The sequence below is a fragment of the Oncorhynchus mykiss genome, chromosome 5, assembly GCF_013265735.2.
Source record: "Oncorhynchus mykiss isolate Arlee chromosome 5, USDA_OmykA_1.1, whole genome shotgun sequence".
Taxonomy (NCBI): domain Eukaryota; kingdom Metazoa; phylum Chordata; class Actinopteri; order Salmoniformes; family Salmonidae; genus Oncorhynchus; species Oncorhynchus mykiss.
The window spans coordinates 69,059,123-69,086,071 of NC_048569.1; the positions used below are offsets into that span (position 1 = coordinate 69,059,123).

Consider the following 26,949-nt stretch of genomic DNA (forward strand, 5'->3'; position numbering starts at 1 on the left):
GCTGGGATGTGTTTCAGAGGATGCACGGCTCTCAACCCGTATGGGAGTTGCAGTGATGGTACAAGACTAACTACCAATTGGATACCACGAAATTGGGGAGAATAAATAAATAAAAATAAATAAAAGGATTCAGACCCTTCGCTATCAGACTCAAAATTTAGCTCAGGTGCATCCTGTTTACATTGATCATCCTTGAGATGTTTCTACAACACGATTGGAGTCCACCTGTGGTAAATTTAATTGATTGAACATGATTTGGAAATGCACACACCTGTCTATATAATGTCCCACAGTTGACAGTGCATGTTAGAGCAAAAACCAAGACATGAGGTCGAAGGGATTGACCGTAGAGCTCCGAGACAAGATTGTGTTGAGGCACAAATCAGGGGAAGGGTACCAAAAAATGTATGCATCATTGAAATCCCCAAGAACACTCCATCATTCTTAAATGGAAGAAGTTTGGAAACACCAAGACATCGGGCTATTCCTAAAGCTGGCTGCCCGGCCAAACTGAGCAATCGGGGGTGATGGGCCTTGGTCAGGGAGGGGACCAAGAACCCGATGGTCACGCTGACAGAGCTCCAGATTTCTTCTGTGGAGATAGAACCTTCCAGAAGGACAACCATCTCTGCAGCACTCCACCAATCAGGCCTTTATGGTAGTGGCCAGACGGAAGCCACTTCTCAGTAAAAGGCACATGACAGCCCGCTTGGAGTTTGCCAAAAGTCACCTAAAGGACTCTGAGAAAAAATATAATTTGGTCTGTTGAAACCAAGATTGAACTCTTTGGCCTGAATGCCAATTCTGGAGGAAACCTGGCACCATCCCTACGGTGAAGCACGGTGGCAGAATTATGCTGTGGGGATGTTTTTCAGTGGCAGGGACTGGGAGACTAGTCAGGATCGAGGGAAAGATGGTACAGAGAGCCCTTGAGATCCTTGATGAAAACCTGCTTCAGAGCCCTCAGGACCTCAGACTGGGGCGAAGGTTCACCTTCCAACAGGACAACAACCCTAAGCACACAGACAAGACAACGCAGGAGTGGGTTCAGGACCATTCTCAGAGTGTCCTTGGGTGGCCCAGCCAGAGCCCGGACTTTAACCCGATCGCACATCTTTGGAGAAACCTGAAAATAGCCGTGCAGCGATGCTCCCCATACAACCTGACAGATCTTGAGAGAGAAGAATTGGAAAAACTGCCAAGCTTGTACCGTCATTCCCAAGAAGACTCAAGAAGACCAATCGCTGCCAAAGGTGCTTCAACAAGGTACTGAGGAAAGGGTCTGAATACTTATGTAAATTGGATTTTTATTTTTAAGGAATGTGCAACACATTCCTTTTTCATTATGGGGTATTGTGTGTAAATTGATGAGGAAAAAAGCTATTTAATACATTTTAGAATAAGGCTGTAAGGTTAAAAATTTGGGTAAAAATTCAAGGGGTCCGAATAATTTCCGAATGCACTGTAGTTCAGTAACCATTTCAACAATAAGCAGTTGCCTGTACAATTGCACATCAATACTACTTTCTTCAAACCTGAATTGTAATTATTCAGCAGGTTATAAATTATTTAAAGTGATGTCACACTGTTAACCTGTGAATATTTAATCAACCTGTAAAACAAGTAATCTATATACAATTCTAGAATAATCATTAACATGCCCTTCAAAAGTTAATTGAATTATATTTAGTCTAGTTTGCTGCAATTTACAGTATTTCTTCCTTTGCATTGAACGTGCTTACCACTGCTTAAGCAGATAATTGTAATATATCATCAGTGCCAACAAAACAAAAGGATATACAGTACCACTCAAAAGTTGACACACCGACTAATTCAGGGGGTTTTCTTTATTTTTACCATTTCCTACATTGAAGAATAATAGTGAAGACATCAAAACTATGAAATAACACATACGGAATCATCTAGGAACCAAAAAAAGTGTTAAACAAATAAAAATATATTTTATATTTGAGATTCTTAAAAGTAGCCACCCTTTGCCTTGACAGATTTGCACACTCTTGAATTCTCTCAACCAGCTACACCTGGAATGATTATCCAACACTCTTGAAGGAGTCCCCACATATGCTGAGCACTTGTTGGCTGCTTTTCCTTCAGTCTGCGGTCCAACTCATCCCAAACCATCTCATTTGGGTTGAGGTTGGGTGATTGTGGAGGCCAAAGCATCCTCACACCATCACACCTCCTCCTCCATGCTTCACGGTGGGAACCACATGAGGAGATCACTCCATCACTCTCCTTCTTGGTCAAATAGCCCTTACACAGCCTGGAGGTGTTGAGTCATTGTCCTGTTGAAAAACAAATGATAGTCCCAATAAGCGCAAACCAGATGGGATGGCATTTCGCTGCAGAATGCTGTGGTAGCCATGCTGGTTAAGTGTGCCTTGAATTCTAAATAAATGACTGACACCATCACACCTCCTCCTCCATGCTTCACGGTGGGAACCACACGAGGAGATCCTCCGTTCACCTACTCTGCATCTCAAGACACAAATTTGGACTCATCAGACCAAAGGACAGATTGCCACCAGTCTAATGTACATTGCTCGTGTTTCTTGGCCCAAGCAAGTCTCTTTTTTTTTTTATTGGTGTCCTTTCGAGGTGGTGTCTTTGCAGCAATTCGACCATGAAGGCCTGATTCACGCAGTTGCTTTTAATTTAATTTAATTTTTTTACCCCTTTTTCTCCCCAATTTCGTGGTATCCAATTGTTGTAGTAGCTACTATCTTGTCTCATCGCTACAACTCCCGTACGGGCTCGGGAGAGACGAAGGTTGAAAATCATGCGTCCTCCGATACACAACCCAACCAAGCCGCACTGCTTCTTAACACAGCACGCATCCAACCTGGAAGCCAGCCAGGTGCACGGAAACACCGTGCACCTGGCCACCTTGGTTAGCGCACACTGCGCCCAGCCCGCCATAGGAGTCGCTGGTGAGCGATGAGACAAGGACACCCCTACCGACCAAGCCCTCCCTAACCCGGGCGACGCTAGGCCAATCGGGCGACGCTAGGCCAATTGTGCGTCGCCCCACGGACCTCCCCGTCGCGGCCGGTTACGACAGAGCCTGGGCGCGAACCCAGGGACTGATGGCACAGCTGGCGCTGCAATACAGCGCCCTTAACCACTGCGTCACCCGGGAGGCCCCACGCAGTCGCTTTTGAACAGTTGATGTTGAGATGTGTCTGTTACTTGAACTCTGTAAAGCATTTATTTGTGCTGCAATCTGAGGTGCAGTTAACTCTACATCAAATACAATTTTATTGGTCACATACACATGGTTAGCAGATGTTTTTGCGAGTGTAGTGAAATGCTTGTGTTTCTAGTTCCGACAGTGCAGTAATATATATAACAAGTAAACTAACAATTCCACCACAACTACCTAATACACACAAATCTAAGTAAAGGGATGGAATAAGAATAAATATATATATGAGCGATGACCGAGCGGCATAGGCAAGATGCAGTAGATGGTATAAATTACAGTATATACATATGAGATGAGTAATGCAAGATATGTAAACATTATTGAAGTGCCATTATTAAAGTGACTGGTGATCCATTTATTAATGTGGCCAAGGATTTCAAGTCTGTATGTAGGCAGCAGCCTCTCTGTGTTAGTGATGGCTGTTTAACAGTCTGATGGCCCTGATATAGAAGTTGTTTTTCAGTCTCTCGGTCACAGCTTTGATGCACCTGTACTGTGCACCTTCTGGATGGTAGCAGGGTGAACAGGCAGTGGCCCAGATGGCTGTTATCCTCAATTATCTTTTTTGCCCTCCTGTGACATCAGGTGCTGTAGTTGGAGGGCAGGTAGTTTGCCCCCGGTGATGCGTTGGGCAGACCGCACCACTCTCTGGAGACCCCTGCAGTTGTGGGCGGTGCAGTTTCCGTACCAGGCAGTGATACAGCCAGACAGGATGCGCTCAATTGTGCATCTGTAAAGGTTTGTGAGGGTTATAGGTGACAAGCCAAATTTCTTTAGCCTCCTGAGGTTGAATTAGGTGCTGTCTTTGCCACACTGTGTGTGTGGGTGGACCATTTCAGTTTGTCCGTGATGTGTACGCAAAGGAACGCACCTTCTCTACTGCTGTCTCGTCGATGTGGATAGGGGGGTGCGCCCACTGCTATTTACTGAAGTCTACGAACATTAACTTTGTTTTGTTGACGTTGAGTGAGAGGTTGTTTTACGGACACCCCACACTGAGTGCCCTCACGTCCTCCCTGTAGGCTTTCCCGTTGTTGTTGGCAATCAAACCCACTACTGTTGTGTCGTCTGCAAACTTGATGATTGAGTTGGAAGCGTGCATGGCCACACAGGCATGGGTGAATAGGAGGGGGCTGAGCACGCACCCTTGTGGGGCCCCAGTGTTGAGGAACAGCAAAGTGCAGATGTTGTTTCCTCCCTTCACTACCTGGGGGCGGCCCGTCAGGAAGTCCAGGACCCAATTGCACAGGGCGGGGTTGAGACCCAGGGCCTCAAGCTTAACGATGAGCTCGGAGGGTACTGTTGTTGAATGCTGAGCTGTAGTCAATGAACAACATTCTTACATAGGTATTCCTCTAGTCCAGATGGGATAGGGCAGTGTGATGGCAATTGCATCATCTGTGGACCTATTGGGGCAGTAAGCAAATTAAAGTGGGTCCTGGGTGGCAGGTAAGGTGGAGGTGATATGATCCTTGACTCGTCTCTCAAAGCACTTCATGATGACAGAAGTGAGTGCTACGGGGAGATAGTAATTTAGTTGTGTTACCTTAGCCTTCTTGGGTACAGGAACAATGGTGGCCATCTTGAAGCATGTGGGGACAGCAGATGGGGATAGGGAGAGATTGAATATGTCCGTAAACACACCAGCCAGTTGGTCTGCACCATGCTCTGAGGACACGGCTAGGGATGCCGTCTGGGCCGGAAGCTTTGCGAGGGTTAACACGTTTAAATGTCTTACATCGGCCACCAAGAAGGAGAGGGGGGGCCCGCAGTCCTTGGTAGCGGGCTCCATCGTTGGCACTATTATTATCTTCAAAGCAGGTAAAAGTGTTTAGTTTGTCTGGAAGCAAGACGTAGGTGTCCGTGACGTGGCAGGTTTTCATTTTGTAGTCCGTGATTGTCTGTAGACCCTGCCACACACGTCTCACGTATGAGCCGTTGAATTGCAACTCCACTTTGTCCCTAAACCGTCATTTTGTTTGTTTGTTTGATTGCCTTGCAGAGGGAATAACTACACTGTTTGTATTCGGCCATATTCCCAGTCATCTTTCCATGGTTAAATGCGGTGGTTTGCGGCACGAATGCCACCATCTATCCACGGTTTCTGATTAAGGTAGGTTTTAATAGTCACAGTGGGTACAACATCTCCAATGCACTTCCTTATAAACTCACCGAATCAGCATATAAATCAATATTATTCTCCGAGGCTGCCCGGAACATTTCCAGTCGGTGTGATCAAAACAATCTTGAAGCATGGATTCCAATTGGTCAGACCAGCGTTGAATAGTTCTAGTCACGGGTACATCCTGTTTGAGTTTCTGGCTATAGGACGGGAGGAGAAAAATGGACTTATGGTCAGATTTGCCAAAGGGGGGGGTGGGGGTGGGGGAGGGCCTTGTATGCATCATGGAAGTTGTAGAAGCAGTGATCCACGAGTGCTACAATCAATATGCTAATAGAATTTAGGTAGCCTTGTTCTCAAATTTGCTTTGTTATCCCCAGCTACAATAAATGCAGCCTCAGGATATGGTTTCCAGTTTGCATAGAGTCCAGTGAAGTTCCTTGAGGGCCGTCGTGATATCGGCTTGAGCGGTGATATACACAGCTGTGACAATAACGGACAAGAATTCTGTTGGGAAATAATATGATCGCCATTTGATTTTGAGGAATTCTAGGTTAGGTGAACAAAAGGACTTGAGTTCCTGTATGTTGTTACGATTATACTATGAGTCATTAATCATGAAGCATACACCCCTGCCCTTCTTCAAAGAGATTTATTTCTGTTGCCGCGACTCCTAAAGAATCCCGGTGGCTGTACCGACTCCGACAACATATCCCGAGAGAGCCATGTTTCCGTGAAACAGACCGTTACAATTCCTGATGTCTCTCTGGAAAGCAACCCTTGCCAAATTTCATCTTCCTTGTTATCTAGAGACTGGACATTGGCGAGTAATATAATCGGAAGCGGTGGGTGGTGTGCAAGCCTCCAAAGTTTGACCAGGAGGCTGCTCTGTCTACCTCTTCTGCAGAGACGTTGCTTTGGGTCGGCCTCTGGAATGAGATCCAACGCCCTGGGTTGCAGTGCAAACAAAGAATCCGCTTCGAGAAAGTCATATTCCTGGACATAATGTTGGTAAGTTGCCGTCGCTCTGATATCCTCTATTTCTTCCCGGCTGTATGTAATAACACTAAAGATTTTCTAGCCTAACAACGTAAAAAAAACGAAATACTGTATTGTTTCCTAAGGACTAGAGGTGAGATGACCCTCTGTCAGCGCCATCTTGATAGCGCTAATGAACTTATCCTCTTCAACAGAGGTAGCTCTGGGTCTTCCTTTCCTGTGGCAGTCCTCATGAGAGCCAGTTTCATCAAAACACCTAATGGTTCTTGACATTTTCCAGATTGACTGACCTTTATGTCTTAAAGTAATGGACTGTCATTCCTCTTTTCTTATTTGATCTGTTCTTGCCATAATATGGACTTGGTCTTTTACCAAATAAGGCCATCTTCTGTATACCACCCCTACCATGTCACAACACAACTGGTTGGCTCAAACGCATTAAGGGAAAAAATTCCACAAATTAACAAGGCACACCTGTTAATTAAAATGTATTCCAGGTGACTACCTAATGAAGCTGGTTGAGAGAATTGCAAGACTGTGCAAAGCTGTCAAGGCAAAGGGTGGCTACTTTGAAGAATCAAATATAATTTGATTTTTAACACTTTGGCTTACTACATGATTCCATGTGTTATTTCATCATTTTGATGTCTTCACTATTATTCTACATATATTATATGTATTCTATGATGTAGAAAAAAGTACAAATAAAGGAAAACCCTTGAATGAGTAGGTGTGTCCAAACATTTGACTGGTACTGTACATGCAAATAATAATACTACTTCACGTAAAATAATTGCATAAAAATTGTCTGAGGAAGTTGAAAATGCACTCTAAAATCTCTTCGTTATCAGATTGAATCTTACTATAGCCAGATGCTCTATGCTTCCTTTCTTGGCAGTGTAGGGTGAAGAGTGGGCATACCACATGTTCGATTGACATGTGCCATTGCAGAAATGTTCAATATGTCAGCAGGACATACTTTTTCCTTTTTGCCAAAACACTGTTCATGTGTTGCATTGGTCTGTTTAGGGTAGGAAGAAATTGATCCTCTGTGGTATGGATTTGCAGCCTTGGGCAGAGAACAGCCTCTCCTCCTTGGGTGTATATAGCATGGCCTTCGCCACTTCGTCCAGTGTTCCCTCGTCTGGCTCCAGACCCCGCGCTGCATAGGCATCACGGGCACAGAGCTTGACATGACGGTACTCCAGAGGTAGGAAGGGCACAAAGAAGTCAATAAGGTGACCTGACATCAGTTCACTCTGTGCAAAGCCTCCTGGAAAGCAGACAAATTGGTAAATCCACAATTCGAGAAAGGTATTTTACATCAAAACATGTTATGTAATTCAAAATGTTTTAATCTATTTCTAATTATTATTCTGTATTTTGCAAACTATTTGTTTGTGTTAACAGTGTAGTAGCGTTTATGAGTAAAACATCTTCAATCTTGCTCTGTGAAAACGTATTTACAGTGCATTTGGAAAGTGTTCCGGACTTGAACCCGATCAAACATTTCTTTTTATTTTTTTTTTTATTTTTTATTTTTTAACTCTGTTTATTAAGTTTTGAACATACACACACACAGACAAGACAAAGCAATATAAATAATATACTCAACTAGAAAAAAATACAAATAAAAATACAAATAAAAAAATAGCTTTAAAGATACCATACTTTAGACAAGTTAAACACACCAGGCAGAAGGCTACAGAGGTTAAAGGGCAATCTATAGTACAGGGACAGAGCAAACACCTCACCATTGTTCCTGTAAACAGTCAAGGGATAAGGGTGGAGAAATGCAACCACTCACAGAGAGTCATGGCCACAGACCGACCATACACTGGACAAAAAAAAAGTTTACAATGCTTTAAAATAAAAAAAATAAAATGATTATTCATGTAGGCGTGAACAAAATGTAAAAATAAAAAAAACAAGCTAACACTTCAGTCTCTGCCTGGGCAAGATGAACAAGGCATCTGCGGACCACAATCAATAAGCACATGGACCTTAATACCCCCCCCAGCAAAAACACAGAGAGAAGCTCCTCCAACCCTTAAGTCACAGACTTATTTTAGTATTAATTGGAATGCCACCAGAGGATGGACTGTTTAAAGTAAGACCGGAATGGAGCCCAAGCCTCAAACAGTTTGGGGTTCCCACGTGAATTGAATTGAATTTTTTCTAGTTTCAGAGAGCACAACACATCCCTCACCCAATATTTATAAGATGGGGGAGCTGCCATCTTCCAGTTCTGTAGTATTAGCCGTCTAGCTAAAAGAGTTGTATAAGCAACAGTGTCCGACTGGATTCTTGATAGGGGGGTACCCATGGGCAGTACTCCAAAAAGGGCTGTAAGGGGAGACGGATCTATAACAGTGTCATATATTTCAGATAAACATTTAAATATTAATTCCCAGAAACCTGACAGTTTATGACAGCCCCAAAACATATGCAACAGTGTGGCTGGTTCCACCTTACATCTGACACAGGTAGGATCAAAATCAGAGAATATTCTTCCAAGTTTGGCCCCCGACCAGTGGATACGGTGAACCACCTTGAATTGAATGAGGCTGTGTCTAGTGCTAAAAGAGGACGAGTGTACCCTGCGCAGCACAGATTCCCAGGCGTCTTCCCCAAGTTCCTCCCCCAAATCCTTTTCCCATCGAGTCTTTAAAGGCACCAGAGAAGGGTTCTGTAGGTCATGAATGATTGCATATACATCTGAAATTGCGCCTCTAGGAAGCTTGTTCAGCTCCAAGATGCTCTCTATAGCAGTATTCGCAGGCCTATTGGGAAATCTAGGTGTGTTAGCCCTGACAAAGTTTCTAGTCTGGAGATAGCGGAAAAAGTGGGATTGGGGAGATTGAACTTTTCCTGCAGCTGAGAAAAAGAGGCAAATGTATCATCAAAGAATAATTGGGCTAGCGAGGAAAGGCCTAGTGAGTGCCAAATGCCAAAAGCCCCATCATTCAAAGATGGAGGAAATAAAATGTTCTGATTGATTGGGCCTGATAGAGAAAAGCCTCGGAGGCTAAAGGCTAAACGGAACTGATTCCAAATTTTAAGAGACTGCTTTACAATTGGGTTGGCACACCTTTTGCCTAGGGACACTGGGAGAGACGAGCACAGCACAGAGGAAAGTGCTGCAGGTTTACACGATTCAGACTCCATCTGGGCCCAGAGTGGTCTAGGGCCAGTAGGATCAGTCTGCAGCCAGTACAGAACGGCTCTGAAATTTGCAGCCCAGTAGTATGTCTGCAAATTTGGTAAAGCTAAACCCCCCAATGACCTAGGCTTCTGTAAATGTTTTCTACCAATCCGTGGTACCTTGCCATTCCAAATAAAATGCATGAATGTTTGATCCAGTGAAATAAAAAAAGATTTTGGAATAAAAATGGGTAAACATTGAAATAAATATACAAATTTGGGCAACACATTCATTTTAATGACACTAATCCTTCCGATAAGAGAAAGGGGTAGCGAATTCCAAAAAGTAAAAGGTTGTTTCAATCTGTCTGCTAGAGCAACAAAGTTTTCCTGAAACAAATTTGAATATTTCCTTGTCACTTTTACTCCCAAGTAAGTGAATTGATCCCGGACAATCCTAAACTGAGAACTTGTGAAAGAGCACTTTAAAGCAGCCTTGTTTACCGGAAAGAGCTCACTCTTGCCTAGATTCAGCTTGTACCCTGAGATTGATCCAAACTTTTTAAGAACAGATAGGGCACGTGGCAATGAGGTATCGGGGTTGGAGATAAACAAAAGGAGGTCGTCAGCATATAGCGAGACTTTCTGCTCCCAGCCCGCCCTGATTATGCCCTGAATGGCATCATTAGAGCGTAGTGCAATGGCGAGAGGCTCGATTGCCAAAGCAAACAGCAAGGGGGAGAGTGGGCAACCCTGTCTGGATCCGCGGTGCAAGGGAAAATAGTCAGAGGACAAGTTATTGGTCCGTACCGAAGCCATGGGGGAAAAATAAAGAATCTTTATCCACGCAATGAATTTGGGGCCAAAGCCAAATCTATAAAGGGCAGCTGTTAGGTAATCCCACTCAACGCGGTCAAACGCTTTTTCGGCATCAAGTGAGACCACCACCTCCGGGTCCCCCGACGCTGGGGAGTACAGTATATTCATAAGGCGCCTAATATTGAAAAATAAATGCCTATTTCTCACAAAGCCAGTCTGGTCAGAGTGTATTACTTGGTGCAGCAAGCCTTCCATACGGATGGCTAAAAGCTTAGCTAGGATTTTGTAATCACAGTTTAAAAGCGAGATTGGGCGATAGGATCCACATTCCAGGGGGTCTTTGTTTTTCTTTAGTAGTAATGAAATTGAAGCCTGATAAAGACTAGGCGGCAGCTTTGAAGTATTGAGGCACTCTGCAAATAGTCGGGACAAGAATGGGCAAAGCAGACCAGAAAACGTCCTGTAAAATTCAGTTGGAAAACCGTCCGGACCCGGTGATTTACCACTTTTCATTGCGGACACTGCTGTTGCAATCTCCTCAAGCGTAAATTCTTCTTCTAGACAGTAATGGGAGTCTGTATCAATTGAAGGCATATTCAAGCCATTAAAGAAGGAGTCAATCAGCGAAGGGTCTTGAGGGGATTCAGGGGTGTATAACGCAGAGTAAAATTGTTTAAATTGATCATTGATCTCTTTATGTATAACTGTGGTGGCACCAGACGGGGTCCTTATTTGTGGGATTAAACGTGAGGCCTCAGATTTACGGATCTGATGTGCAAGGAGTTTACTGGCCTTGTCGCCTTGTTCATAGACTTTGTATCGAGCTCGCAAGAGTAAATGTTCAGCTTGCCTGGTAGGAAGCTCATCAAATTCAGATTGGAGTAGTTGGCGCTCTTTATGCAGATCAGAGGAAGGATCCGTAGCATACTTCTCATCCAATGTGGCTATGGACTTGCTCAGGTCCCGAAGTCGCTGGGAGCGAACTCTGTTTTGGTTGGCTGTATAAGAAATCATTTGGCCACGTAGGTATGCTTTGAGAGACTCCCATATGGTAGAGCAGGACATACCTGGTGTTTAATTAATTTCTAGGAATAAGGTAATATCAGAAGAAATGAAATTGACAAACTCCTTATCTGAGAGTAAAATGGGGTTGAGACGCCATTGATAACACCTAGGAGGTCGCTGGGGAAACTCTAGTTCAAGCACTAATGGTGAATGGTCAGAGATAACAATAATCTCGTAAGTACACTGCCGAAGGTTAGGCAGAAGTTTTTTTGTCCAAAAAGAAGTAATCAATCCGGGAGTATGTTTGATGAACATGAGAATAAAAGGAATACTGTCTATCTGTAGGATGTAGGAAACGCCAGGCCTCAAAACATAGCATATTTCTGAAGAAAGGATTGAATAAGTAGGGCACATTTAGATGGGCCTGTATTTGTTTGTGAGGACTTGTCAAGAACTGGGGACATTTTACAGTTGAAATCCCCCCCTAAAATCAACAAATGAGAATCTAAATTGGGAATAGCAGACAGAAAGGAAGAAATGAAACTTGTGTCATCCCAATTGGGAGCATAAACACTAGCCAAAACAAGAGGGGTAGAAAACAGTTCACCGGTTACTATGACGTATCGTCCCTTAGGATCAGCAATAACCTCAGAAGCTACAAAGGGAGTAGCCTTATCAACCAGGATAGCAGCACCTCTTGATTTACTATGAAAGTTTGAGTGGAACACTTGACCAACCCAGTCCTTACGCATCCTAAAATGCTCACCAGTCCTCAAGTGAGTTTCTTGTAGAAATGCAATATTTGCATTCAAACCCTTTAAGTGTGTCAACACCCTCTTACGCTTCACCGGGTTGTTAACCCCTTTGGTATTCCCAGAAATGTACTTGATCGTATTATTTCGGCCCCTCTGGGCATTCCCGTTATTCAACCCTGTCATTAGAGCATAGAATGGAAAAGCAATGAGAGCCCAAAACCCCCAGAATAACTTGTCTCAGAGTAATAATGTACGGTGGTAAATGTTTGGAAAAAGTACAGAAAAAAAAAAATCAGAAAAAAAAATTAAAAAGACAGAATGACAACATTAGAACTGAACAATTCAACCTGCCCCCCCACCCCCTCCCCCCATCCCAGACAATACCTCCCCAAACGAGGTACAAGCCTAAATAGAACATGTTCTCTTCGCACAGTATGTCTGTGAGAGTGCGGTCTTAAACCTAAACCCACAGTCCCGCTCTTTAAAGTCGCGTTTTGTTAGTGGATCAAGCAGCAAAAAGAAAGATTTGTATGTATTTTTTTCAAATAAAAAAAAGGCGAATCCCCTGTGCAAACGGAATGACAAAAGCACCACTTGTAGATGTATATAATTGTATTCCCCGTCTTATAACAGGCATTGAGAGAAAATAAATAAAATGTATAAAGGCTCTCAGCCAAAAATCTAATTTGAAGTAAGGAAATCGTAGTAAGACAATCAAAAATAATAGTAATTATAATAGTAGTCTAATTGAAGCTGAGACAGTTTACAACCAATCCCAAAAAACTACGTCTGCGCAACGTTGAACGTTTGCTGGGCTTAAATGACGCTCAAAACTTTTAAAATTAAAGTGAGGCCCCAGAAACCGTGTAGCCTCGCGAGACATTTACTGTTTACTGGGTCAATGCAAACGGATGCAGTAAACAAATAACCAAAAATATTTTGAGTCACTGAGACAATGTGTAAACAAACTAAATAGGTGAGCGAGATAAGGCACGCACACTAGATGATCAAAACATTAGATCACATCAAATAAGCCTGAATAGATCACCAACTATACAAGACTAGCCTGTTATATCTAAACATAATTGTACCACAAGTGGGGTACTTACTATCCACAGTTCGCAAGCAACAGTTGCTAAACTGTGAGCATATTCAAGACTTCTTGATGTGACGTTGAATGTGAGCCATAGCCTCCTCCGGAGATTCAAATGTGTGGTCTTTACCCTCATGAGATATCCATAAACGGGCCGGGAATCGCAGTCCATACTTCACACTTGGATGGTCCCGAAGTACTCGTTTGGCCTGTCCGAAAGCTGCGCGCTGCCTGGAAACAGTGGGGGAGTAGTCCTGGTATATGGAAAAGCTCTGTCCTTGAAAGCTCAGAGTGGTATTGCGGGTTCGTCGGAGGATCTCCATCTTCTCATGAAAAAAGTGCACTCGAAGAATGATGTCACGGGGCCTCTCCCCATCCCGGGGCTTTGGGCGCAGCGACAGGTGGGCTCGATCAATCAGGGGCTTTTCATCTAAGGCAAGAACATCCTTCAGCAGCCCTGAAACAAAATCCGTGGCGCGATGCATTTCCGCGGACTCTGGGACTGATACAAGCCTCAGATTATTGCGGCGAGAGAATCCCTCTAAACTCACACAGCTCTCCCTCACCTTTTTCAAATCCGCAGCTAGGCGTTTAACTTCAGCCTCCAGGGATGTAGTTAAATCGGAGACATTAGTAGCGGAGGCCTCCAGTGCTGCAATCGTTGTAGTGTGTGACGCAGTTGTTGTTTTGAGTGATGTAATTGCCGGCACAGTCTCGTTCCGCAGGATGGTTAAATCTGCTTTTGAAGTATCAGAAACCTCCTGTATTCTGGCCTCAATCGTAGCAACCACCTGTGTTTTCATTTCAACTATCTCAGAGCGTAGTAGTTTGATGGCCTCGAGAATGTTCATTTCAGCACCGCCAGGCCAAGCCGCGCCCACGGGTAAAGTGTGCGTCCCCGGGCCCTCAGACTCAGGAGAGGGCGGTGATGAGAGCGGGTCTTGTAGGCCGGGTTTTCTCAAAGTCATGTTCTTGGCCTTATGTTTGGTCGACATGCTGACATTCGGAAGCAAAGTAGTCTTGGTTTTTACAGAAAGGGATCACCAAATTAATATTTGAAAATAAATACGGTTTTGCTGCAGAATTCACATAAACTTTAAGAATACCACGGGAGCAAACGGAAAACACGTCAGTCGCACATGGCGTCCCCTACCATCCCCCCCCGATCAAACATTTCTGGAGACCTGAATATAGCCGTGTCCCATCCAACCTGACAGAGAAGAATGGGAGAAACTCCCCAAATACAGTTGTGCCAGCCAAGATTGTGGCTTAATACCCAAGAGGCTTTAATCGCTGCCAAAGGTGATTCAACAAAGTACTGAGTAAAGGGTCTGAATACTTATGTAAATGTGATGTTTATTTTATTTATTTTATACATTTGCAAAAATGTATAAAAAACTGTTTTTGCTTTGTCTTTATGTAGTATTTTTTATCAATTTTAGAATAAGGCTGTAATGTAACAAATGTGGAAAAAGGGGGGTCTAAATACTTTCCAAATGCACTATACCTAAAACCTGAGAATGAGTGTGTGATTGTAAAGCCACTGTTGGTACCTTGAGAATCCATAGCTTCAGCACGTAGCCGGTGTTCCAAGTCCTCCATCCCAATGTCCTCTCTGTTTTGCCCTGAGTGCCAGAAGTCCAAGGCCACATCGTTGACGGTGGTCCCACCTATATTACTACAAATAATGATTACAACATATCTTGATTAGGGTCAGTTGGGTTTCCTTACATGAGTTAGTGGAAGAGGCCTCCCAATAATTTAAAGGGTATATATGGCTAACCTGAGGAATAAGAAGACAGCCCTCCTATAGCTGACCCCATCCACATTGTCATAATGGTCCATATAGGGCTTGATAGCATCTATAAGGCCGGGGTGCAGTTTCTCAGCCTCATCAAAGATGAAAAGTGTCTGTGGGCAACGCAGCACCATGTCCCGGATAGCTTCTCTGAGCTGGCCCTGGAAAGAGAGCGCTATGGTGAGCACAAAAATATCACCTCTCACTCGTTCCCATTTAAGACAGGTGTGCAATATATTCACGAGATTAAAATATGCACAGGCATTCCATGTATTATTCTACATGTTTTATCCACAAAAAAATGGCACTCAATTTGCTGAGTTTGGACATACTATTGTATATTTGTTTAATTCCTACTTTGGTCAAGATCGAGTTGTCACTATCATTTTGAAATATTATGCAATTTAACATTGAGTTTATAATTGGTTGGAAGGGTGCCTAGCTGGTGGGAGTTCCAATAACTTTTATTTAGGTGGTGACCTGGAAAATGTCAAAGATAACATTTTATTTTTAAACTAAATATTTAGGTAGTCCTACTCCATGAATGTTGACAATACATGGCAATAAAACAGGGACTCAAAATATTTATTATATAATCTATTAACCCATATTCACAACATAGTTCTGTTCTGCACATGTTCCTGGCAGAGAAGAGTCATGTCTGTACCAACAGCTAGGCTCACCTTGTACGTGTCCACTAGTCTGGCATGGGGGAAATGGAATGGGGCGATGAACAGACGCACACACTCGCTCTTCACCCCGTCCCGGTACAAGTTGTCAGCTACAATCCGGGTCACAAAGTTCTTGCCGGTGCCGGAGCAGCCATGGAAGGAGAGGGTCAATGGCTTATTGGATTCAGGGTTACTGATGAAGCCCTGCACAGCCTTCAGAACCACTGATTGGGCAAGGTGCTGCCCATGAAGCTTTAGCTGTAGATCACTAGCCAGACCTGAAACAAAACATCAAAATGAGCACTGCACAAAAATGACATAGCTGGTGGAACATGCATTAATATAAATATTGCCTCAATATGACTTAATCTTACCTGTAATATTATTTGTTATCCGACAATCCCCTGATTCACAGCACTGTCCCAGGCTGCAATACCACTGTGACAGCAAACTGATATAGTCTTGAGGGAATGCTGCCCATAGGTCCCTAGTAGGTACTAAAATGTCCACACAAATGTACAGTGTAATGCAGAGTTAGACATAGCTGTTGCAATCATTTAAACAACACTATCATTTCTGCTCAAGGCAAGTTTGCAAGGAAAATGTTAACGCTTTTACATATCCTCACCGGATAATAAATTAAATAAGACATTCCCTCCATGTTTGAATAAACTAGCTAATCATCGTTGCTTACGATCTCTGCATTGTAATACAAATAGTTTTGTCCTGTGTAAAAAACGAATTTATGCCTTACAAATAATTCCTCCAGTGCGTCTGTTTCCCAGACTGTTGGAATTACGGTCTCAATTTTGATATTTCTACAGAAAACATTGTTTTTTTAAACTTGCAGAAATTAAATTAACACCATACCTTGCTGAGTCGCATCATCTTGATTCTGTTGACACTCCCCTTCCCATATATTACAATAAATATAATTGAAATAATACGTAGATACATTAGAAATACTGTCAAATTGAAAGAAATCTGCCTTTGCAGAAACAGCCCAAAATATGGACAATAGTGGGTAGAAGAACATCAGTGACGCCGTAAATGTGCGATTATAAGAGAGTGGTCGTTAATGATGGCATTCTTCAAACCTCTGTCCATTCAAACCTGTCATACTATGGAGCGAAATATCTGCCAAAAGATGGAATGTACGTATCGTTAGAAAATCCATTAATAAATTGTTAGGATAGTAAGAAAAGCAATGCGTGAAACATGGAACGTAAACGTTACATTTAATCTGTGAACATGCAAAACACCATGTTACGATTACGGACTAACATTTTAGGTTTGAACAAATCTTGTGTTGCAATAATGATGTACTATAATACCTTTCACAATTGGAGATTTCATCTCACCCCCCCAAAAAACGTACACCAAACGGCCTGTAAGGAGTGCTACGCGAACAAACATAACACAGTATAGAAAAAAACGGAAGTCAGGGAAACCGGAAAGAGGTATCCTGTACGTTTTCAAGTTAAAAGTTTCCCTTCTATATTACTCCTTAGTTAAGTTTACTTCACAATTAGGTATTGTTGTGAATTGTGAGATATTACTGCACTGTTGGAGCTAGGAACATAAGCTTTTAGCTACACCCGCAAATATGCTAAATATGTGTATGTGACCAATACAATTTGATTTGATTATGCCTACAAGAGTGAAGTTTCAGTCCGCTAAGCATATCTCTACAGCATTGGCATCTACCAGGAATAAAAAAATAATAGCTGTTTAGTGATGGGTGGTTATTGTCCTTGATGATCTTTTTGGCCTTCCTGTGACATCGGGAGGTGTAGGTGTCCTGGAGAGCAGGTAGTTTACCCCAGCTGATGCGTTGGGCAGACCGCACCACCCTCTGGAGAGACTTACGGTTGTGAGCGGAGCAGTTGTCATACCAGGTGGTGATACAGCCCGACAGGATGCTCGTGAGTGTGTTTGGTGACAAGCTGAATTTCTTCAGCCTCCTGAGATTGAAGAGGTGCTGCTGCGCCTTCTTCACCACACTGTCTGTGTGGGTGGACCATTTCAGTTTGTCTGTGATGTGTACACAGAGGAACTTAAACTTTTCCACCTTCTCCACTACTGTCCCGTCGATGTGGATAGGGGGGTGCACCCTCTGCTGTTATATTTGTCAGATATTCAAGCCCCTTGGGTGCTGCCATAGAGTTAGAATAGAAGTGCCCATCCAAGAAGGCTCAAGGTCAGCGGCCACAGATAAAATTACGTCAAATCACGTTATATCTACAGTAGCTTTGATTGAACTGTCAACATCATACTTTCAACATTTTTCATGAATCAAGTTGACAATCTATTTGCAAATCCTTTTTAATCCTTTTAATCCTTGTCATTTGAAGAGAAATAATGAGAAATTATAGATAAAACGTATCGGTGCTCATCGGCCATTGGACATAAACATTACACAAGTCACGAATTTAACAATGAGTGGTTTGTTATGAGTGGAGTCTGCCACGAGCACAGTCAGTATAGTCAGCTCAGCTATCCCCATTGAGACCATGTCTGTGCCTCGATCTAGGTTGGGCAAAACTAAACATGGCGGTGTTCACCTTAGCAATCTCACTAGAATAAAGACCTCCTCCATTCACAATAGCAAATTTCAATTTACCAAAAAGAAAACGACTGCGTTTTCATCTTTTGAGCGTCTAGTCATGAAATCTATACAGCCTACTCAATCACTTTTTATAGTTACTGTTTACAGGCCTCCTGGACCATATACAGCGTTCCTCACAGAGTTCCCTGAATTCCTATCGGACCTTGTAGTCATGGCAGATAATATTATAATTCTTGGTGACTTTAATATTCACTTGGAAAAGTCCACAGACCCACTCCAAAAGGCTTTCGGAGCCATCATCGACTCAGTGGGTTTTGTCAAACATGTCTCTGGACCTACTCACTGTCACAGTCATACTCTGGACCTAGTTTTGTCCCATGGAATAAATGTTGTGGATCTTAATGTTTTTCCTCATAATCCTGGACTATCGGACCATCATTTTACTATGTTTGCAATCGCAACAAATAATCTGCTCAGACCCCAACCGAGGATCATCAAAAGCCGTGCTATTAATTCTCAGACAACCCAAAGATTCCTAGATGACCTTCCAGACTCCCACCACCTACCCAAGGACGTCAGAGTAAAAAAACAGTCAACCAAATCAGTTAACCACCTAACTGGGGCACTCAATTGAACCTTGCGTAATACCCTAGATTCAGTCGCACACCTAAAAACATTTGTCATAAGAAACTAGCTCCCTGGTATACAGAAAATACCCGAGCTCTGAAGCAAGCTTCCAGAAAATTGGAACGGAAATGGCGCAACACCAAACTGGAAGTCTTCCGACTAGCTTGGAAAGACAGTACTGTGCAGTATCGAAGAGCCCTCACTCACTGCTGCTCGATCATCCTATTTTTCTAACTTCATTGAGGAAAATAAGAACAATCCAAATTGTATTTTGATACTGTTGCAAAGTTAACTAAAAAGCAGCATTCCCAAAAGAGGATGGCTTTCACTTCAGCAGTGATAAATTCATGAACTTCTTTGACGAAAAGATCATGATCATTAGAAGGCAAATTAAGGACTCCTCTTTAAATCTGCGTATTCCTTCAAAGCTCAGTTGTCCTGAGTCTGCACAACTCTGCCAGGACCTAGGATCAAGGGAGACACTCAAGTGTTTTAGTACTATATTTCTTGACACAATGATGAAAATAATCATGGCCTCTAAACCATCAAGCTGCATACTGGACCCTATTCCAACTAAACTACTGAAAGAGCTGCTTCCTGTGCTTGGCCCTCCTATGTAGAACATAATAAACGTCTCTCTAGCCACCGGATGTGTACCAAACTCACTAAAAGTGGCAGTAATAAAGCCTCTCTTGAAAAAGCCAAACTTTGACCCATAAAATATGAAAAACTACCGACCTATATCGAATCTCCCTTTCCTCTCAAAATATTTTGAGAAAATAGTTACGCATTCCTGAAGACGAACAATGTATACGAAACGCTTCAGTCTGGTTTTAGACCCCATCATAGCACTGAGAATACACTTGTGAAGGTGGTAAATTACATTTTAATGGCGTCAGACCAATGCTCTGCATCTGTCCTCGTGCTCCTAGACCTTAGTGCTGCTTTTGATACCATCAATCATTATTTTGAAGAGATTGTAAACCCAAATTGGTCTATACGACAAGTTCTAGTCTGGTTTAGATTTTACCTGTCGGAAAGATATCAGTTTGTCTCTGTAAATGGTTTGTCCTCTGACAAATCAACTGACAAATTAACATTTTGGTGTTCCTCAAGGCTCCGTTTTAGGACCACTATATATTTTACATGTCTCTTCCAAAATGGCGTAGCAGTCAGACGTCTTTGTCCTGTCGTGTCCCTTGTATATATATTTTTCTTCCCATATCTTTTAAAAATATTTTCTTAAACCTCAACTTCAAAATACTTTCCTACAACCCGCCTACAACCTGTTTATTTTTTTATTTCTATTTACTTCGGATCTGGAATCCCTCAACTGAAGCTAGTCAGCTAACTAGCTACCAGCAAACCACTGCTAACGGGCATCAGCTAACCTTTAGCTCGGAAAGCTCTCGCCAGTTCGTACAACGTCACTCAAACCAGAGCATAACGGACCTATTTCTTTTCTCTCCATATCACTGGATTCCTACCGCAAACTCTTAACATTTATATCTGGATCTTCGCAACGAGCACTCCTGGGCTACAATATCCGGACCCCTTCTACTGCCGGTATGGGGCACGGAACCCCGCCGATCCTCAACGACTGGAATACCGACATAATTTGCCCGAGGATTCCAACAGGCCCCTCAGGTCCGCTGAAGGCCCATTCTGCTAACCGTGGCCTGATAGCTACCTAGAGCTACTTGTAACCCAACTAATCCATGACTGGTCTATCAACATCACCGCACGAAGAGGCAAAAACAGAAATACCTCCATCGCGACGTCCCCCAAAGGCCCTTCTGCAAACTTGCTAGCCCCGGTCTGCTAACTGCGAGCCCCAGTCTGCTAACTGCTAGCTTGCTTGCCAACCCCAGTCTGCTAACTGCTAGCTTGCTTGCCAACCCCGGTCTGCTAACTGCTAGCTTGCTTGCCAACCCCGGCCTGCTAACAGCTAGCTTGCTTGCCAACCCCGGCCTGCTAACAGCTTGCTTGCTTGCCAACCCCGGCCTGCTAACTGCTAGCTTGCTTGCCAACCCCGGCCTGCTAACTGCTAGCTTGCTTGCCAACCCCGGCCTGCTAACTGCTAGCTTGCTTGCCAACCCCGGCCTGCTAACTGCTTGCTTGCTTGCCAACCCCGGCCTGCTAACTGCTTGCTTGCCAACCCCGGCCTGCTAACTGCTTGCTTGCTTGCCAACCCCGGTCTGCTAACTGCTTGCTTGCTTGCTTGCCAACCCCGGTCTGCTAACTGCTTGCTTGCTAACCCCGGCCTGCTAACTGCTAACTTGTTATCCCCGGCCTACTAACTGTCTGAATCGCCGTGTCCCCCAGACAGCCCAACCACTCACTGGACCCATGTGATCACTTGGCTACGCATGCTTCTCTCTAATATTACTATGCCTCGTCCATTACTGTCCTGGTCAGTGATTACGGTCTCATTTCACTGTAGAGCCTCTAGCCCTGCTCAAATATGCCTTAACCAACTGTGTTGTTCCACCTCCTACATATGCGATGACATCACCTGGTTTAAACGTCTCTACAGACTATATCGTTCTCATCATTACTCAATGCCTAGGTTTACCTCCAATGTACTCACATCCTACCTTACCTTTGTCTGTACACTATGCCTTGAATCTATGCTATCGTTCCCAGAAACCTGCTCCTTTTACTCTCTGTTCCGAACGTGCTAGACGGCAAGTTCGTATAGCCTTTAGCCGTACCCTTATCCTACTTCTCCTCTGTTCCTCTGGTGATGTGGAGGTTAATCCAGGTCCTGCAGTGCCTAGCTCCACTCCTACTCCCCAGGTGCTGTCATTGGTTGACTTCTGTAAAAGCCTTGGTTTCATGCATGTTAACATTAGAAGCCTACTCCCTAAATTTGTATTATTCACTGCTTTAGCACTCTGCCAACCCGGATGTCTTAGCTGTGTCTGAATCCCGGCTTAGGAAAACCACCAAAAACCCTGAAATCTCCATCCCTAACTAAAACCTTTTCCGCCAAGATAGAACTGCCAAAGGGGGCGGTGTTGCAATCTACTGCAGAGATCTGTCTTACTATCCAGGTCTGTACCCAAACAATTCGAGCTTCTACTTCTAAAAATTAACCTTTCCAGAAACAAGTCTCTCACTGTTGCCGCTTGCTATAGACCACCCTCTGCCCCCAGCTGTGCCCTCGACACCATATGTGAATTGATTGCCCCCATCTATCTTCTGAGCTCGTGCTATTAGGTGACCTAAACTGGGGCTTGATGCCCTGAATCTCACACAAATATCACACAAATTATCAATGAACCTACCAGGTACAACCCACATCCGTAAACACAGGAACCCTCATAGATATCCTAACTAACTAACTCGCCCTCTGAATACACCTCTGCTGTTTTCAATCAAGATCTCAACGATTACTGTTTCAATGCCTGCATCCGTAATGGGTCTGCGATCAAACAACCACCCCTCATCACTGTCAAACGCTCTCTAAAACACTTTTGCGAGCAGGCCTTTCTAATCGACCTGGCCGGGGTATCCTGGAATGACATTGACCTCATCCCGTCAGAAGAGGATGCCTGGTTATTCTTTAAAAGTGCCTTCCTCACCATCTTAAAAAAGCATGCCCCATTCAAAAAATGTAGAACTAGGAATAGATATAGTCCTTGGTTCACTCCGGACCTGTCTGCCCTTGACCAGCACAAAAACATCCTGTGGCGTTCTGCATTAGCATCGAATAGCCCCTGTGATATGCAACTTTTCAGGGAAGTTAGGAACAAATATACACAGGCAGTTTGGAAAGCTAAGGCTAGCTTTTTCAAACAGAAATTTGCATCCTGTAGTACAAACTCAAAAAAAGTTCTGGGACGCTGTAAAGTCCATGGAGAATAACAGCACCTCCTCCCAGCTGCCCACTGCTCTGAGGCTAGGAAACACTTACCACCGATAAATCCACTATAACTGAGAATTTCAATAAGCATTCTCTACGGCTGGCCATGCTCTCCACCTGGCTACCCCTAACACGGTTAACTGCCCGGCACCCTCCACAGCAACCCGCCCAAGCCCCCACCATTTCTCCTTCACCCAAATCCAGATAGCTGATGTTCTGAAATAGCCGCAAAATCTGGACCCCTACAAATCAGCCGGGCTATACAATCTGGACCCTCTTTCCAAAATGATCTGCCGAAATTGTTGCAACCCCTATTACTAGCCTATTCAACCTCTTTCGTATTGTCTGAGATTCCCAAAGATTGGAAAGCTGCCGCAGTCATCCCCCTCTTCAAAGGGGGTGACACTCTAGATCCAAACTGCTACAGACCTATATCTATTCTACCTTGTCTAAGGTCTTCGAAAGCCAAGTTAACAGATTACCACCAACCATTTCAAATCCCAAGTACCTTCTCCGCTATGCAATCTGGATTCAGAGCTGGCCATGGGTGCACCTCAGCCACGCTCAAGGTCCTAAACAATATCATAACCGCCATCAATAAGAGACATTACTGTGCAGCCGTATTCATCGACCTGGCAAAGGCTTTCGACTCTGTCAATCACCACATTCTTATTGGCAGACTCGACAGCCTTGATTTCTCAAATGATTGCCTCGCCTGGTTTACCAACTACTTCTCTGATAGAGTTCAGTGTGTCAAATCGGAGGGCCTGTTGTCCGGACCTCTGGCAGTCTATGGGGGTGCCACAGGGTTCAATTCTCGGGAGGACTCTCTTCTCTGTATACATCAATGATGTCGCTCTTGCTGCTGGTGATTCACTGATCCACCTCTACGCAGACACCATTCTGTATACTTCTGGCCCCTCTTTGGACACTGTTAACTAACCTCCAGACGAGCTTCAATGCCATACAACTCTCCTTCCGTGGCTTTCAACTGCTCTTAAATGCAAGTAAAACTAAATGCATGCTATTCAATCGATCACTGCCGACACATCCAGTATCACTACTCTGGACGGCTCTGACTTAGAATACGTGGACAACTACAAATACCTAGGTGTCTGAATAGACTGTCAACTCTCCTTCCAGACTCACATTAAGCATCTCCATTCCAAAATGAAATCTAGAATCGGCTTCCTATATCGCAACAAAGCATCCTTCACTCATGCTGCCAAACATACCCTCGTAAAACTGACCATCCTACCGATCCTCGACTTCGGCGATATCATCTATAAAATAGCCTCCAACACTCTACTCAACAAATTGGATGCAGTCTATCACAGTGCCATCCGTTTTGTCACCAAAGCCCCATATACTACCCACCACTGCAACCTGTACGCTCTCGTTGGTTGGCCCTCACTTCATACTCTTCGCCAAACCCACTGGCTACAGGTCATCTACAAGTCTCTGCTAGGTAAAGCCCCGCCTTATGTCAGCTCACTGGTCACCATAGCAGCACCCACTTGTAGCACGTGCTCCAGCAGGTCTATCTCACCCCCAAAGCCAATTCTTCCTTTGGTCGCCTTTCCGTCCAGTTCTATGCTGCCAATGACTGGAACGAACTGCAAAAATCACTGAAGCCGGAGACTCATATCTCCCTCACTAGCTTTAAGCACCAGCTGTCAGAGTAGCTCACAGATCACTGCACCTGTACATAGCCCATCTGTAAACAGCCCATCTATCTACCTCATCCCCATATTGTTATTTATTTATTATTGCTCCTTTGTACCTAAGTATCTCTAATTGCACATTCATCTTCTGCACATCTACCATTCCAGTGTTTATTTGACATATTGTAATTACTTCGCCACCATGGCCTACTTATTGCCTTAACTCCCTTATTTGCACTCACTGTATATAGACTTGTTTTATTTTTTCTACTGTGTTATTGACTGTATTTTGTTTATTCCATGTGTAACTCTGTGTTGTTGTTTGTGTCGAACTGCTTTGCTTGATCTTGCCAGGTCGCAGTTGTAAATGAGAACTTGTTCTCAACTAGCCTACCTGGTTAAATAAAGGTTAAATTAAAAAAATTAAAAACCAACTTTTCAGGGAAGTTAGGAACAAATATACACAGGCAGTTTGGAAAGCTAAGGCTAGCTTTTTCAAACAGAAATGTGCATCCTGTAGTACAAACTCAAAAAAAGTTCTGGGACGCTGTAAAGTCCATGGAGAATAACAGCACCTCCTCCCAGCTGCCCACTGCTCTGAGGCTAGGAAACACTTACCACCGATAAATCCACTATAACTGAGAATTTCAATAAGCATTCTCTACGGCTGGCCATGCTTTCCACCTGGCTACCCCTAACACGGTCAACTGCCCGGCACCCTCCACAGCAACCCGCCCAAGCCCCCACTATTTCTCCTTCCTTCACTGGTTAAATAAAGGTTAAATTAAAAAAAATAAAAACCACACAAGAAGTAATTTGTGAATTCACCATCCAGTCATCTAGAGAGGAGTGAAATTAAAAGGGGCAGTATTTGACAATATGTCCAGGTTCCTCAGTCACAATCAAGTCAACATAACTAAGTTCAGACATTTGTAAGAGTTAGTGAAACCTGTTGTGGATGACACAAAAGGCATGTATACCAACCTGACAGGGAGAACTCCTCAAATATACATCCATCATGCCTGTTTCCACTGCTCCTGCAAATAAATGAAGCATTGTCAAAATGACCAAGAACGCAATGGACAAGGCCCGCAATCTAAGATCAGTGTAACAATAACATCTCAACAAGATCAGAAAACTGATTCAATAGCATCCACTTTATTAAAAAATATATATATTTGTAGCTCACCGTATTCATCCTAATCACACAAGATCCTTGTTCTGCATCTACTGGGACTGAAAATAAATTATACTCAAAATGCTCAATGTTTCCAAGAACACAAAAAGCAGTCACCAATCATAAGAGTGTGTAACAATATGTCCTCAAAAAGATCAGAGACCTGGTTCTATGTCATTCTTTCAGATAGCACTGCCTTTTACTGCCGGTTCATATGGGATCTTTGTTGGTTACCTCATTCAGCCACTAGTATCCTGTCATACCATGTGGTCATCAGGACACCTGCAGAGTCCTGTAAAGAACCTGTTAAGCAACAAAATGACTTGTCAGTTTGAAGGATACAGCACAGGTGCAAAAGATACTTTGTCACAGAATCAGATGAACAATGCAGTCAGTGTCAAAAATGTTAGCCTAGGCAAACCATTTCAACATTGTCCAGTGTTTGGCATTTCCACTATCTTCTGAATGAAATACAAAGTTAGATGCTTCCCTATGCAGTGAGGGGTCAAAGACCTAATCAACCCTACACATCAGATAGGAGTGAAAGACAACGCTAAATATTCATCATGGTTTAGCTGCTTAACTATGCAGTCATCATTGAATCAGATGATAGCAGTCTCATGTTGGTTGAGTGCACAAGGTAATTTACCATAACAGGTCAAGATCATTTCATTCCCACAATGTAAGCCATTTACAGATAAGAAATGTTACATTTCAGCTCAGAGACCAGAAGAGCTGAACTAAATTAAACTGCACTGTCAATAAAAACATTTACTTTTGAGAGATCACCAATGTTTATGAATCGAATCATTTACAGTACATGCGAAAATTGCTATGAGATTAAGTGGAAAAATACAGATTAAGGTTTGCAGCTGTAAAAGGAGAAAATATCGTTTAATAAAAGTGCTTAACAGATGTGTCATACTCATGTTACGCCTCAGAACATGCAATTGGTGGTTGAAGATTCGTCATCCTGACAGGTCGAGAGTAGCAAATGGGGGTCATCAATGGGACAGGTCTCAAATCTTGGGTTACACCAAACCATGCTAATACCATGGATGTTAAAACCCAGATAATCGTTCATACCGAATTTTGCATATTCCACTTGACGTACTTCTCCCCAATACCTGCACACAAAAAAATAAAAGATCCTGCAAACTGGTATTGACAAATGTAGACTAGTTTAAAGTAAAACGCCTCTAGCGAAATGGTTTTCTGTGATTTAATTTAGCACTCTTACCGAAGGTGAGCCACGAGGATATTCCTGAAAACGGAGCCTATGAGAGACAATGACACTTAACTATCGACGTGCAATAACATGATACAAAGCAATAGCATTTGCTCACAAGGTAAGAACGGTTGGCGTTTCTTCAATTTAACTCAGATGTCCCTATCAACACTTATTCATCAAC

At 43.3% G+C, this 26,949-nt stretch overlaps 1 protein-coding gene and 1 non-coding gene across 3 annotated transcripts; both read right to left on the reverse strand.

The window, feature by feature from the left end:
* Positions 1-6,893: 6,893 nt before the first annotated feature.
* Positions 6,894-17,087, reverse strand: LOC110524435 (torsin-1A). Of its 2 annotated transcripts, XM_021604051.2 has the most exons (7): positions 16,967-17,087; positions 16,503-16,769; positions 16,007-16,129; positions 15,645-15,910; positions 14,947-15,122; positions 14,717-14,841; positions 6,894-7,620 (listed from the first exon to the last, which is right to left on the reverse strand). In XM_021604051.2, exons 2-7 carry the CDS (start codon positions 16,666-16,668, stop codon positions 7,373-7,375), a joined length of 1,104 nt encoding a protein of 367 aa, XP_021459726.2. In that variant the 5' UTR covers positions 16,669-16,769; positions 16,967-17,087; the 3' UTR covers positions 6,894-7,372. The 2 variants fall into 2 exon arrangements, with proteins under 2 accessions (XP_021459726.2, XP_036834106.1); XM_036978211.1 differs by having other exon boundaries at positions 16,503-17,061.
* Positions 17,088-26,059: 8,972 nt separating this feature from the next.
* On the reverse strand, positions 26,060-26,143 carry LOC118964770. Its single transcript, XR_005051963.1, has one exon. It is a non-coding gene; the product is annotated as a small nucleolar RNA snR60/Z15/Z230/Z193/J17 (small nucleolar RNA).
* Between the last annotated feature and the right edge of the window lie 806 nt (positions 26,144-26,949).

Coding starts and splice junctions, on each gene's coding strand:
- LOC110524435 (XM_021604051.2), bottom strand. CDS start 16,668: ATGTTCTTCTACCCACTATTGTCCATATTTTGGGCTGTTTCTGCAAAG. Junction 15,911..16,006: donor GATAACAAATAATATTACAG/GTAAGATTAAGT, acceptor GTTTTGTTTCAG/GTCTGGCTAGTGATCTACAG. Junction 7,621..14,716: donor TGAAGCTATGGATTCTCAAG/GTACCAACAGTG, acceptor TCTGCTTTCCAG/GAGGCTTTGCACAGAGTGAA.